At 43.0% G+C, this 19,645-nt stretch overlaps 1 protein-coding gene across 1 annotated transcript; it reads right to left on the bottom strand.

The window, feature by feature from the left end:
- LOC103697352 (putative disease resistance protein RGA1) lies at nt 1-3,291 on the bottom strand. The gene has a single exon (XM_017840647.2). The coding sequence runs from the start codon at nt 3,289-3,291 to the stop codon at nt 1-3; it is 3,291 nt and encodes a 1,096-aa protein (XP_017696136.2).
- Nucleotides 3,292-19,645: the final 16,354 nt, after the last annotated feature.

The following is a 19,645-nucleotide window of genomic DNA, read 5'->3' as shown; positions in this document are numbered from 1 at the left end:
TCAACTCGAAGACCTATCACCAATTTCTCTTAAAGGAATATGCTGTATTTTAGGCCAATCAGCACCATTTCTTTCGCAACGTTGTTGCAGCAATGCGCATCCACTGATAGCTAGATATTTCAGAGAGTAAGATAATCCTTCTGTCGGTAATGATGTGAGCATTGGAACATTGCGAATTTCCATATGATTAAGAGAGGGTAACAAATGCATTCGGGTTGGCAGGGATTTGAGATCGTCACAAAAACGAAGTCGAAATTCTTTTAGTGTTGCAGGCAGTCCCCCCTCAGCAAAGGATGATAGTTTTCGGCATGATGATACCTCTAAAAATTCAAGAGAAGCAAGATCTTGCAAGGCCAGTGACTCAAGCTTATCACATCCTTCAATCTTCAGTTCTCTAAGAATTTTCAAGTTATGAAGATAACCTCTGGGTACAGATTTAACACGAGACAATTGAGAAACAGTCAGCGAGGACAGAGAGGGGAGCTGACGGATCCACCTGATTATTTCCCCAGTGCCTCCTTTGATCACCAACTCGTGAAGCTGTGGAAGCATAGGAAGAGACAACAGTTTTTGGCAGTTTCCCATCTCAAAATATTCAAGAGAACATGGTAGGTGGGAAAGTTCTTTTATATTGGGGCAATCTGAGATGACAAGTTTTTTGAGGCAAGCCATTTCACCCTGTATTACTTCATACCAACTCTCCAATTTATGCATGTTTGATATAAACAACATCTCAAGCAAGGGAAAACCCATAGTATTGCCATTACCGGGAACCACACGGCCCATGTGTTGCACTTCAGGCAACCCTTCTAAGTAGAGATTTCTGAGTTGTGGCAGCTTTCCCACTAGAGGGAGGACACCACATCTTCTGCAGTTGGAGAGTCTCAATGTGTCTAAATTTGAAAATGACTGATCCCGAAGCCAATTTGGAAATGATGTTCCATTGTAGTTATCTATCCATAAAGTTCTGATATTGGTGTTTGGATGGAGGTTTTCGATTACTTCTTCACTTCCAGCCAGCGAGTTAGAGCAGGTGCTTTCACTCCATTTCAGCATCAGAAAGTCAATGTATTTTTTGTTCTTCAAATTTGCATCTTTGGCATCCTTCACATCGACTACATTTTCCAGTTTTGAGATACATAGTTCTCCTCGGAGATTCAAGTCTTTTAACTGCCCTAAACCACATCCACTCTCTCCAGATACACTGAACCTTGACAATGTTCGTAGAGAAGTTAATTGGCCAATCCCTGGTGGCATGGAAATCAAATCAATCCATCTATTTCTATGCTTATCCCAGTTCAAATGCAAACCCAGATGCCGAAGATTAACCAAGTTGCTCATGCCTTTGGGTAATTCTAGAAGCTTGTTGCACTCACCAAGTTCTAGTACCTGCAGATTGTAAAGGTTACTGACAGATTCTGGCAACCTCTCTATCTGTGTGCCATAGAGGTTCAGGAACCGCAGATGAATTAGATTTCCAATAGCATCTGGTAATACAACTAATTCATTCTGTCTCAAATCTAAAGCACGTAAATGCTTCAAATTTAGAAACAGATCATATGGAACCTGCTTTGTGGGCACACCATTTTCAGGAAGCAATATAAATGCTCTTAAGCTTTGGTTCTCATAAATCTTGTGAAATGCTATAGGATCCATATTCTGAAGGCATGACACCACATAGCGAGAATTCCCTGATTCACCATGTACTGCATTATTCTCAAATCTCAAACATTCATGTTCAGAAACAGATTGTGCTAGCTCATGAATTAAGCCGGGCATTTTGTATTTCAGTTTTGATTGTTGGTTGCTGCTGCTAGATATATGGAAAAATGACCTCCATAAGAGATAGTCAAAGTACTTACCACCAATATTCTCCAATGACCTCATTCCCCGAGGCTTAACAAGACCAACTGCGATCCACAACTTGACTAATTCATCTCGATCAAACTCATAACCATTGGGAAATATAGAACAGAAAGCAAAAGACTGCTTCAGATGTAATGGCAAATGATCATAACTCACCTTCAAAGTCAGTAGGATCTTGTAGGCATCATCATCTGGATCTGGCAGATCACTTAATACACTTTTCCACTCCTCTTCATCTGTCTTATTGTACAAGAGGCCGCCGATCGACCTGACTGCTAGAGGTGATCCCTGACACTTCTTCACTATCTTCCTACCGATCTCCGCCAAGTTCCGGTGCCGATCCCAAGCTCCTCGCTCGAATGCTAGGTCCTGGAACAACGACCAGCAGTGCTCCTCCTCAAGACCATTCAAATGGATTGGAGGCAATGTGCGCATGTTCCTTGAGACCAATTCGCTCCTAGTAGTTACCAAAACCCTGCTTCCATTTCCTCCAGCCATTAAAGGAGCTCGTAACACCTCCCAATAATATTGCTCCTCATTCCAAACACCATCTAGCACCAATAAGAACTTCCTCCCACTCACCAGCTGCTGAAGCCTGCGCTGCAGCAGCTCCAAGTTCAAAGGTTCACATCTTTCTTCAGTCATTACCTCAATAATCTCTTTTGTAGTCTTCTTCACATCGAATCCTTGAGAAACACCAACCCAAAACTTCAAAGGGAAGAAATTTACCACTTCTTGGTCATCAAAGGCAAGCCTAGCAAGCGTCGTCTTCCCGATTCCTCCGGCTGCAACTACTGAAACCACGGCAACGTCATCGCCCCCACCCGAGATCAACAACCGAACAATCTCCCTTTTCTTATCATCGATGCCGACGATTAAGGGCTCACCTTGGAGAGAGCCCGCCTCCGGAGGGAGGCGCTCTTCCCTAACCTGGGATTTCCTCCTGGACTCGCCCTCCCTGAGATGGAGATTCTCCCGGTCTTCGGCAATGGCTCTGTACTTCTCCGAGATCTCGGCGACCTTTCGTGAAATCTTCCAGCTCAGGAGCCAAACTGGGTTGACGGAGAACGAGCGCCAAGGCTGCTTTCTCTTTCGAGAAGCTTGCAGCTTGGAGACGTGGACCCGGGTCCGGATCTCATCGAGGAGGTCCTCGGCGTCGAAGGCGATGTCTTTGAGCTCGGAGAGCCAGAGGCGGACCTGGCTGTCCTCGACGAAGCGGGTCTCCTCGGCGTCCTTGAGGAGGGCGTGGATACGGCGGACGGTGCGGCGGAGCTTGTCGAGGTCGGCCTCGACGTCGATAAGGCGGGAGAGAGAGGAGAAGGCCCAGGAGAGGCCGTCGGCGCAGGCGTCGACGACCTTCTCGGCGAGGGGGCCGAGGAGGTTCGACAGCGATACGAGCTCCCGCATTAACATCCAGAGAGCCATCGGCGTCGCAGTCGCCGACAGGAGCAGGAGATCCAGCAGAAGCTTGACTTCCCTTGGCGTCCGCTGACTTGGTGGCGATGGCCGACGGCTACAAGAGGGGTAGTTCTATATACACCCCCCGTATTGCTCAGGACACCCCCCAAAAACCAAAAAAAAAATACCCAAACTAACCTTTAGTGTAATTACCATATTGCCCTTGAAATTTTCTCATACACCCCCCCCCCTTCCTCCTCCTCCGTTTCGTTTTGAAAAGAAAAAAAAAAACCCCCCTCAAACCCCCCTTAAACCCCTCGATCCATTTACATCGTTTAGGCGATCTTTGAAGGAGATTTAAGCCCCATTCGAAGCATGGACAAGCAACTAGTGATTTGGGACGAAGAATCGGCCGCAAAGGTACGTGTTCCACCTTGTTTCGAAATTTTTTTTTTTCACGGTTCGTGCTCCGTTCGGCACTGGATCGCCGAACAAAAGGCCCTCAACCGAGCAGAAGCCTTCTGTTCGGCTGCACAGTGCCGAACAGAAGCCTTCTGTTCGGCACTGTGCAGCCGAACAGAAGGCTTCTGCTCGGTTGAGGGTTGCCGAACAGAAGGCTTCTGTTCGGCACTGTTCAGCCGAACAGAAGCCTTCTGGTGCCAAATCGCGTGCCGTGCTGAATTTTGTGCCGAACAGATCCTCTGATTCATTAATTCTTGGTGATAAATTATTTTATATGTAGGGCTATGCTACAACCGAATCGAGTATAATTGGATCAGAATTTGTACTGGATTACACAAGCGAATTTACAACTTACGAGGTATTATAATGTATTGTGCAATTTTGTAATAGTTTAGCGAGCTATTTTTACAACTGTGTACTTACATAAATTGTTTAATGTATAGATCTTCAAGAGTAGAGAGGACTTGTGTAATTGGTGTCGTGAAGCTGGGAGGCGAAATGGTTTTGTTGTTGTAATCAAATCATCCGATGCAGGTACCATTTCTAAGAAACCCAGAATTACGTTAGGTTGTGAGAGGGGTGGGACGTACCGAACCAAAAAAGAAAAGCGAATAAAGACTGCCTGTGGGACAAAGAAGTGTGGATGCCCTTTTGCATTAAGAGGAAAGAAATTGGATACTGCGGATGATTGGATATTACTGGTCGTATGTGGAGTGCACAATCATCCCGCTGCAGAGAATCTGGAGGGGCACTCATATGCAGGGAGATTATCTGAGCAGGAGACGGAATTGTTAGTGGATATGTCGAAGAGTTTGGTTCGTCCAAAGGACATATTATCCACATTGAAGGAAAGAGATGCCCTCAATGTTACGACTATCAAGACTATCTACAATGTACGTCAACGGTTTAAGGTTGCAGAGAAAGCCGGGAGGTCTGAAATGCAACATCTATTAGGTAAATTATCAGAGGCTAAATATATTGAGTGGCATAGGAATTGTACTAATACGGATGTTGTGCATGACTTATTTTGGGCACACCCTGGCAGCATTGATTTGTTCCGTGCATTTCCCCGTGTGTTGATAATGGATTGCACGTACAAGACGAATAGGTATCGTCTTCCGCTCTTAGAGATTGTGGGGGTGACATCTACTGACATGACATTTTCAGTTGCTTTTGTATACTTAAATTCTGAGGGGGAAGAAAGCTCTACTTGGGCATTAGAGAGATTGCGCAGTGTCATAGCTGATGATGTTTTGCCTGAGTTGATTGTTACAGATAGAGACTTGGCTTTGATGAATGCAATTCATAGAGTATTTCCTACTGCTAGACATTTATTATGTAGATGGCATATTAGTAGGAATGTTTTGGCCAAGTGCAAAAAATTTTTCGAATTGAAGGAGAAATGGGATAAATTTATTATGAGTTGGAATGTACTAGTGCTGTCCTCCACGGAAGACGAGTATAATGATCGCTGGAGTGCACTGCAGAGAGAGTTCGGTACCTATCCAGATGCACTACAGTATGTGTCAGATACTTGGCTGAGCAAATACAAGGAAAGATTTGTTGCGGCGTGGACGGATACATGCAGGCACTACGGAAATGTGACGACAAATAGGTATCACAAATAAAGACTCATTTAATTTTAATTTGCCTCAATTCTTATATCTAACTTTCATTTGTTTACTAGAGTCGAGAGTGCACATGCAAAGCTCAAAAAGCAGCTTGGATCAAGCCAAGGAAGTTTCGAGTCATCTTGGACTAGAATACATGGATTGATTGAGTTGCAGCACAGCTCCGTTAAAGCCTCATTGGAGAAGAGTTTATTGGTAGTGCAGCACAACTTCAAGCCAGCTGAATTCAAAGAGTTGCGAGGTTTCATATCTATAAGTGCGTTAAATCATGTCCTCGCCCAATCGAAACGAGCCAATTCAGTTGGGTTTGATGATTCAAATTGTGGGTGCGCTATTCGACGCACACATGGTATACCATGTGCTCACCAGATTGCGCGGTACAGGGTGGAAGGTCGGCCCATTCCTCTCGACTGCATAGATCCTCATTGGAGGAAACTTGATATTCTGCCTACCCCCCCCCCCCCCCGTGCAGCCAATTCAGTTGAGTTGTGATGCAGAGTTAGATTTGATTGCGCTACGATTCAAGAAGTTAGATGGGGCTTCTCAATTGCAGATGATCAAGAAGTTACGAGAGATTGCAAGTCCAGATAGTACACCTCTTTTAGAACCTGCAAAACGGAAGACTGGTTCACGTGGGCGCGCTTCAATGAAGGTTGATACGTCTACTCGACGTGACCCGTCTGCGTTTGAGTTGGTTCTATCTGGACAGGATAGTTATTCACCTGGTGTTGAGAAAGTTACCATCCGCAATCCATCTACTCAGATTCAAAAGAGGCGGCCCAAGCAAAAGGTAAGTATCAAATATTTATTTCCTTACAATAGGTATCACAACGTCTACGGGACGGTCCGTGCCGTGCCGGTATGTGATGTGCCGATACGGGACATGTCGGGACGTGCCGTGCCGAGATGTGCCGATACGGGACATGTCGGGACGTGCCGTGCCGAGATGTGCCGATACGGAATGTGCCGTGCCGAGATGTGCCGATACGGGACATGTCGGTACGTGCCGTGCCGAGATGTGCCGATACGGGACATGTCGGGACGTGCCGTGCCGTGCCGGTACGGGAAGTGCTGAGACGGATAACTATTTGGATATTTCTGCCATTGTTACATATTTTCTATCATTTGATATTATTTGCAGGTTTTTCGTACTAGAGCCCAGTCACATACGCCCATTGTCTATATTGATGCTATTCCTTCTGCCTTGAGACCATACATCCAGCATATCAAGGATGTAAAAGCTGATGGGAATTGCGGATTTAGGGCAATAGCTGACTTACTGGGATTTGGAGAAGATGACTGGGTGCGTGTTAGGAAGGATTTATTGCAAGAGTTGCAATGTCATTCGGACCACTATCGCACATTATATGGTGTGGAAGGAACGATTGCTGAGATCACTCATGCATTATCATATTATGATGATTGTCCACCATATGACAGATGGATGACTATGCCGGACATGGGTCATCTTATAGCATCCTGCTATAATGTTGTCCTATACCATCTCTCGTTGCAACAATGTCTGACCTTCCTACCTCTCCGTTCTGTGCCAGTACCTCTTCTATCCCGCAAAGATATCGCTATCGGATTCGTAAATGGAAATCATTTTGTTGAGGTACTACGTTCACAACACTTGCGAATATTTAATTTTGCTTATTTAATTTTGCTTATTTATAATTTTGTAGCTATTAATATTTTCTTATTTCTAATTTTGAAGGTGTTCTTGTTGCCGGGACATCCCGTTCCGCCAGTAGCGACCAACTGGCGAAAATATCATCTTCCTTGTGCTACCGGATGGGAAAATTCATATGAAGCACGGATTCAACAGTTCAAAGAGAGCATCTCACCTAATGTTATAACTAGCGAGACAGTAGAGTTAGATTGATTCTTTATATATGTACAATTTTTGAAAGTTATAAATTTTTTTCGGCTCTTAGAGTCATGTACTGTGAAACTCCATCATCAATATAAATCAAAAAATATCTGTCTTCGCATTTTTCGGCTATTGGGGGTGCTGAGGTGGCTCTCCATCAGCTGGGAATACATATGAAGACTGTTGTTTCCGTTGAGATTTCAGATGTAAACAGAAACATACTTAAGAGCTGGTGGGAGCAATCCTAGCACACAGGGGAACTAATAGACCTTTCTGATGTACAAGAACTTAACGGTGACAAGCTTGAGCAGATGATTAACACATTTGGTGGGTTTGATCTGGTTATTGGTGGAAGTCCATGTAATAATCTTTCAGGTAGCAACCGCTATAGTCGTGATGGGCTGGAGGGTAAACATTCATCTCTTGTTTATGATTATTTTCGCATCTTAGACCTTGTGAAGTGTATCATGGGGAAGAACTTCTGATTGCACCATCTCACTTTCTTGTTTTTGGGTCAGTGAATCTAGTTGTATGTTACATCAGGGTACGTTACAGCAGGCATCATCATTTCTGAAGGAAAAGTTGAGCAGGCATTATCATTTCTTTTGTTGGAAAAGAGGGCTCTGTGATGTTCTTGGTCAGGTGAGCGAAGCGCAAATAGGCTGCGCGCTTTATTTGGGGGAGTGAGAAATTAAGGGGGTGGTAGAGCATCTTTTAAATGTTTGCCTTTGATGATTGAGGCGGATTTTCTGATAAGCAACAGTTATGTTAGCTATGTATTTAAAATGTTGAAAGATCATGAGGATGTTCTCTGTGAAACTCCATCATCAATATAAATCAAAAAATATCTGTCTTCGCATTGTTAGATTGATTGTTATGTGCACTGTTATATTTGTGTAAAATAGAACGGGCCAGGCTTTACAAAGATTACACGTAAATGTACCAAAAATATATATTTTTCATTAATATCAAAGGCTTTACAAAGATTACAAAGGCTCCATCATCAATCCCTATGACGCCATCGTCGACGCGTGTACTGCTGTACGTCCGAATGAGAGGGTGCTGGATCCGAATGAGAGGGTGCTGTACTCGGGCCAGGCTCATCACCCAGAAGTACCTGATGCATCTGAGAAATAGCATCAAATAGGTGCCCGGCACCTAGTGACGTAGCCTCTGAGGGACCCATCCGTACAATGTCGGTACTGATACCGAGTGCAGCTGCATTAGCCGCCGGTGCATGTCAGCATCATCATGACCTCCCCTAGCTCCAGAATGAGTACTCGAGCGCAGATGAGGAGGCTGAACTGCAACGTGCGTGATACGGAGATACCACTCCATGTATCCCGGTACGCTGTCTGATGGCCGGGTAACTGGGTGGCTCGTGCTCGCCTGGCTCAGCACGTGGTCCTCCCACCGCTCCCAAAGCTGATCCATATAGGAGTAATGTATCCGGTACGAGCCTGCTGTGGAACCTCTGTTGGCTCGCGTAGGGGCTAGTGGCGCTCGAGGGATGGTCTGAATACGACCAAACTGTCTAAGAACCCTTTCTGGATGATAGGGTTCTACGATATCAAGGCACTTGATGGAGCCACTAAAAAATGCGATATCAATATATGGGCGATCTCCCCGAAGCCGATGATGGGGATCCCAAATAACCTGCAAAACAAAAGGTCCATTTCAGTTTTATACTATATCGCATATTAAAAGTACTGACAAACACAAGCAAATGGTAATATGATACGTACCTCATCGATGCTCAAAAGGTCCAATGACTCACATAGAACCACTAAATGGTCCATCGTGGTACGGGATGGAGTACCGGGCATCCAGCGGTGCACGCGGGGACTGGCATCAGTATACTCGAGCGACGGGTGAGGACTGAGTGCTGGAAAATGCTCATAAATCCATGCCTGCAGAAGCGTCATATAACCACTGATCTGTCTCACTGATGACCTCGACGCAATCCCCAACTGCCGATACAAATATGCTAAGGCAGCTGTACCCCAGGCATATGTGCTCACCCTATCCAGATCCCGCAGTAAACACAGATACGCTATAGGCACCCTGGTCCCACTCTTATCAGCAAAGAGTGTGCAGCCTAACAAAAATAACAAATAGGCTCGTGCTGCACACTCTATCCTATGCTGGCTGTCTCTATCAGATACAGAGTGAAACTGAGTCCTCAGCCACTCCATCCTCACAGACTGACCGCGCGATGACAGTACCTCCTGACGCGCGTCTCCAGCTGACACCCCCAACAACTCCACAAGTAGCTCCTCAGCATCCCGATCACTCATCCTCTCAGGAGAAACTGCTACTGAGGCACCTGCGACAGGAATCCCTAAAATGGTGGATACATCATCCAACGTGATAGTGATCTCGCCAAATGGTATATGGAAGGTGTTCGTCTCGGGCTGCCATCTCTCTACGAAGCCCGAAATCAGAATCTTATCGATGAATCGATAAGAGCACTGTACTAACTCTACGAGGCCCGACTGCCTCAATAGTGCTCTGAACTTGGTATTTGGTTGGTTTAAAGACCACCACTTCCATTCACCAACCTTGGCAGTATGGTTCATGCACTTTAGTGGAGCTCGTTCCTGTAATATAAATGTATAATTACTACTACTTTATAAAACATCAATAAACAAAATATAATGCTATAACAAATAAACAATACCTGTTGCCTCCAGATGGAAGCTGCTATATGCGTCCTGAAACTGATCAGGACGGACTCATCCTCTGGACCTCCTGGACATGGTTCAACGGACTCATCGTCTTCGCCCCTAGCGGGCATATCATCATGCTCTGACTCAGGAGAGTCCGATGGCATATGAGCAGGCTCGGGAGAAGCAATCCTAGCACGACGTCTCCTAGCTGACGCCGTAGGTCTAACTCTGGCGGGACAGGGATCCATGTCTGAAAATATAGAAATTCAATGTTAGGCTATATCAAAGAAAATAATTCAATTGCATACATAAATGTTCGGCACAAAATTCAGCACGGCACGTGATTTGGCACCAGAAGCCTTCTGTTCGGCTGCACAGTGCCGAACAGAAGGATTCTGTTCGGCTGCACAGAGCCGAACAGAAGGATTCTGTTCGGCTGCACAGAGCCGGACAAAACCCTTCTGTTCGGCACTGTGCAGCCGAACAGAAGGCTTCTGTTCGGCACTGTGCAGCCGAACAGAAGGCTTCTGTTCGGTTGAGGGTTGCCGAACAGAAGGCTTCTGTTCGGTTGAGGGTTGCCGAACAGAAGGCTTCTGTTCGGCACTGTTCAGCCGAACAGAAGGGTTCTGTTCGGCGATCCAGTGCCGAACGGAGCACTGGAGGCGGGGGGGGGGGGAGCTACCTCGAGGTGGTCGTGGAGGCGCCGGCGAGGTGCTCGTTGCTCGGGAGATGGCCGGGGAGGTGGTTCCGGGAGAAGCCGGCGAGGTGGTCGGAGATCGGGAGAATGCCGGCGATGAGAGGGAGAAGGGGGAACGGGGGGGTTTTGGGCGTTGGCGAGGTGCAATGCACCGACCGGCGACGAGAAGGAGAAGGGGGAGACGGAGGGGGTTTGGCCGCCGGCGAGGTGCTTGAGGCGAGGTTTTTTGGGCGGAAGGGAGAAGCCGGCGGGTGTTTTGGAGGGGAAGAGCGGGGTGGGGGGGGTTTGGGGGGTGTAGAGAGCAATTTAGGTGAGGGGGTGGGGAGGGTGGGGGGTAATTTAGGAATTTTTAATTTTTTAGGGGTGTCCTTAGCAAATGGGGGGGTGTAGAGAGTATTTAATTTTTTTTTAATTTTTGGGGGGTGTCCTGAGCAATAGGGGGGGTGTATATAGAACCACCCCTACAAGAGGCTTGAGTCTGGCCTAAATCCGGGGCATATTTATCTTGCACTGGAAAAAATCTAAGCTTTGGGGCGTGAAGTGACAACTTCTGGGCTTATTACGCTCGGTATTGGAGGCCCACATTTTGGACTCAACTCGAAATCATGCCAGTTGCTGGGCTTATTATTGCATAAGAAGTTAAGGAGATCACAATAGCTGCAGTTCTGTTGTTTTCTTTCCCTTTGTAAAGCTAGCATAATGAACAGCAGGAAGATGTACTTGGAACGCAATATGCTGTTTGACCATCATAACAAAATTTCCAGTTATAGGACATTGAAATAAGATAAAACAGAATCCCATTGTTCCCAAACCAAGATGTCCAGAGAGAGAGAAAAATCATGTCATACGAAAACCATATCGATGAACAAAATATAACCAGGAGGACTCACTTTATAATGGGCAGAGACAGCTGAATCAAGAAACAAGACCCCAGAATTGTCAGTGCTGCCTTAGAAACAGAATCAAACATTAGTCAGATAATAAAAAAATCGAAAGTAAACATGAAAATATTGAGTCATCTGATTCATGATTTTTATTCGTCGTACACGTTTACTTTCATTCATGGAGCTTGACCAGAGACCACAAGGAATACAACTAATGGCATCCGACATAATTATCAGTTCCCGAAGAATGAGATTAATGGAAAACCCAGTATTTATACAGACCAAATGGCAGGCCGGTGGCAACAAATTAAATGCGTTCCCATGCCCTGATTTGATAAAAATTAAGAGACCTGAATTCATAGTACCCCAACCTGCATTTCTACCCATCAGCTCAGGTCCAGTGCCATACGTAATCAGTAGAACCTTCAGCCTGAGAGCAAATTCCCAAATTTCAGCCTCTGCCCGACCATGTCTACAACTTAGTAGCCTGAATGAATTTTGAGCTAGTGTGAAAGCAAATTCAGATTCAGAAGAAGTGAGGTAATGCTCCCAACATAATTTTAGATATGGAAGTACCTAGGAAGAATCTATTGTTGAAAGTATTTCCATATACCACATCTACCAAACGTCGTCAGAGTTATTTGTGAAAAGCATATACCATCATGAAGTCTACATCCTTCAAGTCATATGATAGTTTCTAAAACATGATATGTGGAAGGAAAAAAGATACATGGTTTGAAAAATGGAAAAACAATAAATGATACAAAGTTTGATAATACAAAGTTCAAAAATAAAATTCTGGATGGCGTAGGAAGTAGGAAGCTGTAAGTTACTACAATGGGTGAGGTGTTCTAGGCTGAACCTTTAGGCTATAATTCACCATCTGGTAAAGCTTCAGATAATGCAAACATATATACATGCATGCATGCGGTAATGCATCCCCCTCTAAACCTTCACAAGTGAGATAATATGAACCCTTGTTGAGTCACTTTTGTGCTTTTGAATCTAATAGCTAGATGCTAAAAAATTTCCTAGGTCTTCAATCTTCTCATTTTGCTACTTCCTGAACAGAGTTGGAGAAGGAACTAGTATATCAATCTACACCCAACACATTTACATAAGATGACAGGGTTGCAAGCATTAAGTAACCACAGCAAAAGGAATGCAAGAAAGGCCGCATGTACAATGCAACATATAGGCATAGAAACAACAATAGATCATAGAAACAGCTTGACAGGAAAGAAAAGCATTACATATTATCAGGCTTTTTATGAAAGAACTAGCAAGCCAAAGAGTATGATGCAAGTAAATATTTATAGACAATGACAGAAAGTGGTATTCAATCTTCATGTGCATGGCCTTCTCGTGGAACATCATATTGTTTGTGGTTTGAATAACAGGTTGGTTATTAAAATACATGGGACAAGTGCTGCAATAGTTTATGCCGTGTCAGCAAGAAAAGGCAATGAAGCCAAAATTCTAAACAAGATGCCTGCCTCATGGCATGTACCTTGCTTCAGCAATTTGGCATGAGAAGAATTTTTTGCTTCTTGGCCTTCATGCAAGAGGGATGCAAGTAACTCAAGAGCCATGATCAGTCAAATTGACCCATCATGGGCACAAAGATGGCTACCATCATGGTACCAGGAACATAGCAAAGCAAACCTGACTACAAGGAAGAGATGTGGGCGAGGTGATCATAAGGAAGCTATCTAGATGCACACCACACAAAAGATAAAATTTCTACATATGTTAATGGCTAAAGATAAGAAGAAGGTTCCTCCATCTAACAAAGGCTTTATGTTAGCAATTCCCTGGAAGTTTACATTCCTTTATGTCGAACTATCATTAAGAAAACCAGAACTGAGTCAACATGGTGTATGGCTATTCCTCGGTAACAAGAATAGAGACCCCAGACATACATCTAGCTTCTATGTATATACACCAGACATAGCTTCTATGGAAGTTTATATTCCTTTAGGTCGAACTATCATTAAGAAAACCAGAACTGAGTCAACATGGTGTATGGCTATTCCTCGGTAACAAGAATAGAGACCCCAGACATACATCTAGCTTCTATGTATATACACCAGACATAGCTTCTATGGAAGTTTATATTCCTTTAGGTCGAACTATCATTAAGAAAACCAGAACTGAGTCAACATGGTGTATGGCTATTCCTCGGTAACAAGAATAGAGACCCCAGACATACATCTAGCTTCTATGTATATACACCAAGCAGAGCCAAAAACCTCTACGACCCCAGGTAAACTTCTTAGGACATGCAAAAGAGGCATGTTTGAGACTATATGACCCAATAACAATGATACAGAGAGTCCTATGGAACCAGAGATGCTGTATGTAGACCTATTGGAAAATCTATAGAAGACAAGGATTAAAAAATTGAGCATATCAACCCAAAATCATGCTGTACTCTACCACACAGGCCAGCTCCCATGCCAGCTGGCCATCAATGCAGTAACTATTCTCATAAACTGAATGCTTGGTAGAAGACAATCACCATACTAAGTTAATCATTAGACGACTAGTCAACTTGGCATATAAGATCTCTAGGAAAAAGACAATCATCATTTGAATCAAAACCAAGATCTCAAGATCCTATTATTTTTCTAATTGAAATCATTAACCATCTAGTCCAGTCTTCAGCACAAAAGGAAACTAGTTCACATAAAAGAAGACAGATTAAAAAAAGTATTATACTACTGCATAATGAAGGAGGAAAGCACTGATAACTGAGCAAGAAAGGAGTCAAAATTATGTAAGAACAAGTCTTGGAAATTATTTGTATTTAAATTCAAAATAACACCCCCTAGGGTCAAGTAGGTGAAAAAAGAGAAAGAAAAGAAAACAAATTAAGAGAGAAGAAAAGCATATATGGAGCCCAAGAAGGAAGTGCGAGTAGTGTGAAAAGGCCAAACATATGGCACTGGCTCCAGCCTGTTAAGAACATAGCACCATGCCCTAACTGCTTAAGATCTAGAAGATGATTAAAAGCTCCACCAAGATAATATGATAAAGAGGAATGCAACAAGAACAAAGGGTCGGATGGGATGGAACAGGGCTTTTTATCCACACTAACTTAAGAAGGATTACTAGAAAGGACTATAAGCAAAAAGAATTTCAAGCGAAAAAGGAATATGAGTCATATGACAATTGTGAACATCTGTGTTGGATGAGATGGGGTACAGTTGTTTGTCTAGGAGTTGGATCCATCTCTATACCTCAATGTATAGAGACTCAGCTGAAAAGGATCTGAAAAATGAATGTTGGTAATGTGGACACAACTCATCATTATATGAATGCTCCTTTCTGGGTATGCATACTCCCCTTTGACAAATTATATCCCTCTTTAAGTATAAATAAACTAAAAGGAGTGACTTTACTAGATTTACGGAAATAATTCTGATTGATGGTTCACAAACATCCATCAAATGTTCCTTTTACAAGCAATGATTTGCAGCACTATTCGAATTAGCTGATGAATTACCTAGGACATTGGGCCCTGCTTATGACCCAAGCCAACCTTTCATGAGTTGCACCATTACCTACTGAAAAGAAAAAGTAAGGCACATAGCATGACTCCTCATTAAATTGCAACTTCAAGCACCTAAAATTAATTATATGGTAACTTCTATTCCAAATTAGTGGGTTCAGCTTACTGTTTATAATCTGGATAATCCTGTGTTTTGAGTGCTGAAATGGCAAGTGCTATGCTTCACATGCTTTGGTATTATTCTGCATTTATTACACTAGCATGCGATTTATTAATTCAGAAAATTCCTACTATAAAAATATTGATTTAGTTGTACACTATTTTATACTTAAGAAGACTTGTAATTGAACTCTGATACCTAAAATTATATCATTCACAAGCCAAAGAATTTAACCAAGTCTGAAACTAATTCATATGAAAATAGAAAATAAAAATAGAACACCACTGATTACCTTCTCCTCCATCAATGATAATCTAGCATTACCAGTCTCTTATATAATGCATCCTCATTTAGAGTTTTCTAGCACCTCTCTCCCTTAACAAAGATAGATATACCCAACAAGGAGAAAAAGAATCAGGTTAAGAAAAAAAAAAAAAGGCATAAGAGAAGGGAATCATGTCATGCCATGCAATATCAAAATTACTTGCATGTACCTATCACAACTTCACAACAACTAATAAAAGAATCAAATCGTCACCAAATTGATCAATGCTTTATCAGCAACTGAGCCAAGATATAGAACCAAGGTTTGCTATACCGTACCGAATCGAGCGGTACGGGACGTGCCATATCATACCAGTTCGGTACTTGATACGCCGAACTGGCCTTATATCATACCGTATCAACACAATGATAGGTTGGCAGTGGTATGGAACCCGGTACCGAGACAGCGTACCTTATATAGAACCCTAAGCAAAATTTTCAAGACTAGGAGCATGGGCAACATGCAAAAAGCATAACAAAGCCAAGATGTATGACCCCAAAAACAAACATACACAATCACCAAGACTTTTTAGCTAATAATGCAATTGTGAATCTAGCATTAGGAAGCCCAAAGAAGCTCTAAAACCAAAATGATATACTTTGCCAATTATGTTTTGTGATGTTAATGCAAAGGTAATTTAATACAACAATAAAGTGTAGAACCTATTATGTGATGTTTTGTTTTGTGTAATCTCAAGTCATGGCTGCTAGTGCTATGACTGAACTGCTAGCTTCAAAGTGAGACATCCACAAGAGGCTTCTCCAAACCATACCTCGGACACACTTGCCACTCTTTCAAGACTTTCTCTTTTCAGAATAATGAAATAGCTACAGAGCGGTAATTACGTATGAAAGAACAAACTTTCGCAAAGTGACTTTCTTTGTGAAAAGTGAATTATTGATGACACTTTTCTTCTGCATTTTAGTATTGCAAATCACCACATTGCCGAATCAAAGGAAACCCCAAGTGGCCAAGAAGAGCATGACTCACCAACAATTTTGTCATCATCATATGCACAAATGCGCTAGCCTCATCTGAGAAACTTAGTCAAGTATCCTAACAAGTGATGTCATGCAAACATGCATAATCAGTCCATCTTTAGATTTTGATTTGATTTGTGATTTATCAGATAGACTCGTGGATAACATGGCACCCATTTATTGTTTTGATCACCACATCATCTTTATTTCGAAAAATCCTTGCTTCAAGGGTAACAAGCTAGCCATATTCTGCTTTACAAACCCCTCATAAGCCAAAGCAATGTATAACGAAAATTAAAAGAATGGCACCACACAACCCTTTCTCCTCAAGCAATGCAACCCCCAGCACTATCATTGCCTTTCGGAACTGAACTTCCCTGCTGTGAAGAAATCCTTGGCACAAACAGAGCAGACAGGCATGAGCTTATTTGAGATATGTGAAATAGCACCACAAAGAAGAAATCAGCGCCTACAGAGCGTGAGAAAAGAAGAACTTGCAATTCTATGAAACATCAGTTGCTCAAAACAATAACATTCATCTTTCACTTTGTGGATACCATCAAAAGTAAAACAATAGTCAAAAAAGGGTGGGGGACAGTCGGAACATCACCAAGCCGGTCGACGAGCCGACCACAAACGGCTCAATCAGCAGCCGAGTCAAGAAATAGAATGTCATGCCAAGGCCCATGGACAGCACGATGAGGCTGCACCGGAGCCCCGAAATGATCGCCAGATAACAAGCATAGACAGTCATCAGATCATACCCGGCCTGCCCACAAGAACGCTGGAGAAGACAAAAGTCTCCAAGGCCGAGCCGGATGCCCCTCGTCGTGTCAAACAGCTCAATATCTGACGAACGCGAGAAGGAGAAGAAGAGGAAGAACAATGACTCCTCCTCTCAGTCCTAGCAGCAGTCTGCTGCGGCGCATTGCCTCTGATATCTGGATGGCATCAAGGGGGACCTCTCCTCATCAAGATTCTCAATTTCAATAACGGCGTGATCGGAATCGGAGTTTCGGGCACTGATGGCCGGTCGGCTATCGGGAAGGGGATTGACGACCGGCTGGAGCTCGACGGACCCGAAGGAAGAGGCAGGGGGTGGGCGGGAGGAGGCAGCAGCGGGTCGGGTCTCGTAGATGAGGGCGGGGAGGTCGTCGTCGCGGGAGGAGGCGAGGTCGACGAGGATGCGGAGGGGACCGCGGGAAGAGAGGACAGCGACGGCGTCGTAGACGGCGGGGGCGAGGAGGAGGGACCAGGTGGTCCACTTGGGGAGCTTGGTAAGCCAGGCGGCGACGATGACGCCGAGGGAAACGGTGTAGGACCGGCGGAGGAGGATGGGACGGCGGCGAGGACAATTCATAGTAAAGTACGATTATATTTATTTATACTAAAATATCATAATAATGTTGTGGTTGTTATCTGTCTTTTGCGCTTAGAAATAGCTTTGAGAACAATTTATTTGCAGGGGTCTATTGCCCATTTGCCCCATTCATACATCTTGTATTATCACCTCCAAATTTTGGTCACTCGATTGCCCCATCAGTATCATGGCCAAAACTCTTCAACTCATAACTCCACATTTAAATGGGATTTATCATGGACATATCCTATCCAGCTCAACAAGGATCATAGGATTTTCATCTGACTTTACTCTTTCCAATCTTGTCCACATGGCATTTACTCATGGACTCTAGCTAAATTGTTGAAATATGGTATAAAAAGCTATGTACCTAGTTTGGATTTCAAAAAAAAGATGGGATGGAATCAACTAAGAGGAAGCTTATTTTCTTCCGAAATAGTGAAGGAGACATATCTTTAGCTTAAAAAAAAATCTTTTTATTTGTCTACAATCTTTGCTACATTTAGTGGATTCATGACTAAACTCCGTGTATAATTGGAGTCGTATAATTGGACTCTAGGCAAAATCTTCAGCTGTGGCCCCATTCATATTTTCAGGATCATATCTATATTGAGAGCAGTCCATGAAACCTGCCCATGTTTCTTGTAAAATATAAAAGTCTAACATGTTTTGGGAGAGAATCAGGCCATGGGAAGGCTTCATGTCATATGTGAAACGATTCCATCATTCCACTATTTGCAAATAAATTTAATCTTTCAGTCACGTAAATTTGATGTTAACTATATTTATTTTTAGAATTTCAAAAATTGATAAGCGAAGAGAAAGCATATAAGAGTTGATTTTATTAAAATTAATGAAATTTCTTTCTTATGAGAGCAAATTGATCCACATGAATATTTTATGTATTCGTCCTTATTACTGTTTTGTTCCATTAAACTTTTCTTGGGTTACCCTATCTTTGTATCAAGCCATATGCATCAGACATGATATTAAGTTTTAATGTATATATGATGCAAAATTTTGGGAGCGACTCCTTTTTCTTTTATTTATTTGAGTGGTAGGGAGGGATTTACTATTTTTATTTTCTTGACTCACACTGAGAGTGCATGCATTAGGAGCAAATTCTCCTTTCTTTTCTTGTTTCTTCACCTCTCTTTTTTATGAAAAAACAAGTGTATAACATCAGTCAAAAACTAGTTTTCTACATACAACAACCGATAAACTGTTGTATAATTCATAAAGTCCTACTTAAAACATTAACTCTAAGAATAATCTACCATTTGAATGGCTAACCAATCGAAGATGAACTAATTGGATCTTCATGTAGAGTTCATACTCGACAAATAAAGTGAAACTGAGAGAGAGATAGAAGAAAGATTGAGAGATATAAAGAGAGAGAGGAGACAGGCAAAGAGAGAGAGAATAGAGAGATTGGAGGTGAGAGAGGAGATCAAAGGAGAGAAGAGGGAGATTGTGAGAGAGAGAAGGTTGGTAGAGGAGAGAGAGTGAGTGACAGAGAGAAAGGTGTGCACAGAAGGGGGAGAGAAGAAAGCGAATTTGCACAATTAATGTATCATAATCCTTTCTTCTTGAGAATAGGTATTATCAGGAAAGGCTCTAAAGTGAGGCACCCCCTCTAACCCTACACACAAAAGTCTAGGCTTGTATTTTTGAAAAGGGCCTGAGACATCATGTGCTTACTGAGTAGGTGCATAGTCCCTGGGGTTAGAAACCAAAAGTTAAGCCCCCCTTGCACAGTCTAGAATACTACAATTAGGGCTTGGATAGTTGAAGGACTCCCTAAGCAATTAGGTCAAAGAGTCTTT

The sequence above is a fragment of the Phoenix dactylifera genome, unplaced genomic scaffold (assembly GCF_009389715.1).
Source record: "Phoenix dactylifera cultivar Barhee BC4 unplaced genomic scaffold, palm_55x_up_171113_PBpolish2nd_filt_p 001263F, whole genome shotgun sequence".
Lineage (NCBI taxonomy): Eukaryota > Viridiplantae > Streptophyta > Magnoliopsida > Arecales > Arecaceae > Phoenix > Phoenix dactylifera.
Note: the sequence above shows the minus strand (reverse complement) of the source record. Positions and strands in the feature narration are given on the sequence as shown.

Coding starts and splice junctions, on each gene's coding strand:
- LOC103697352 (XM_017840647.2), bottom strand. CDS start 3,291: ATGGCTCTCTGGATGTTAATGCGGGAGCTCGTATCGCTGTCGAACCTC.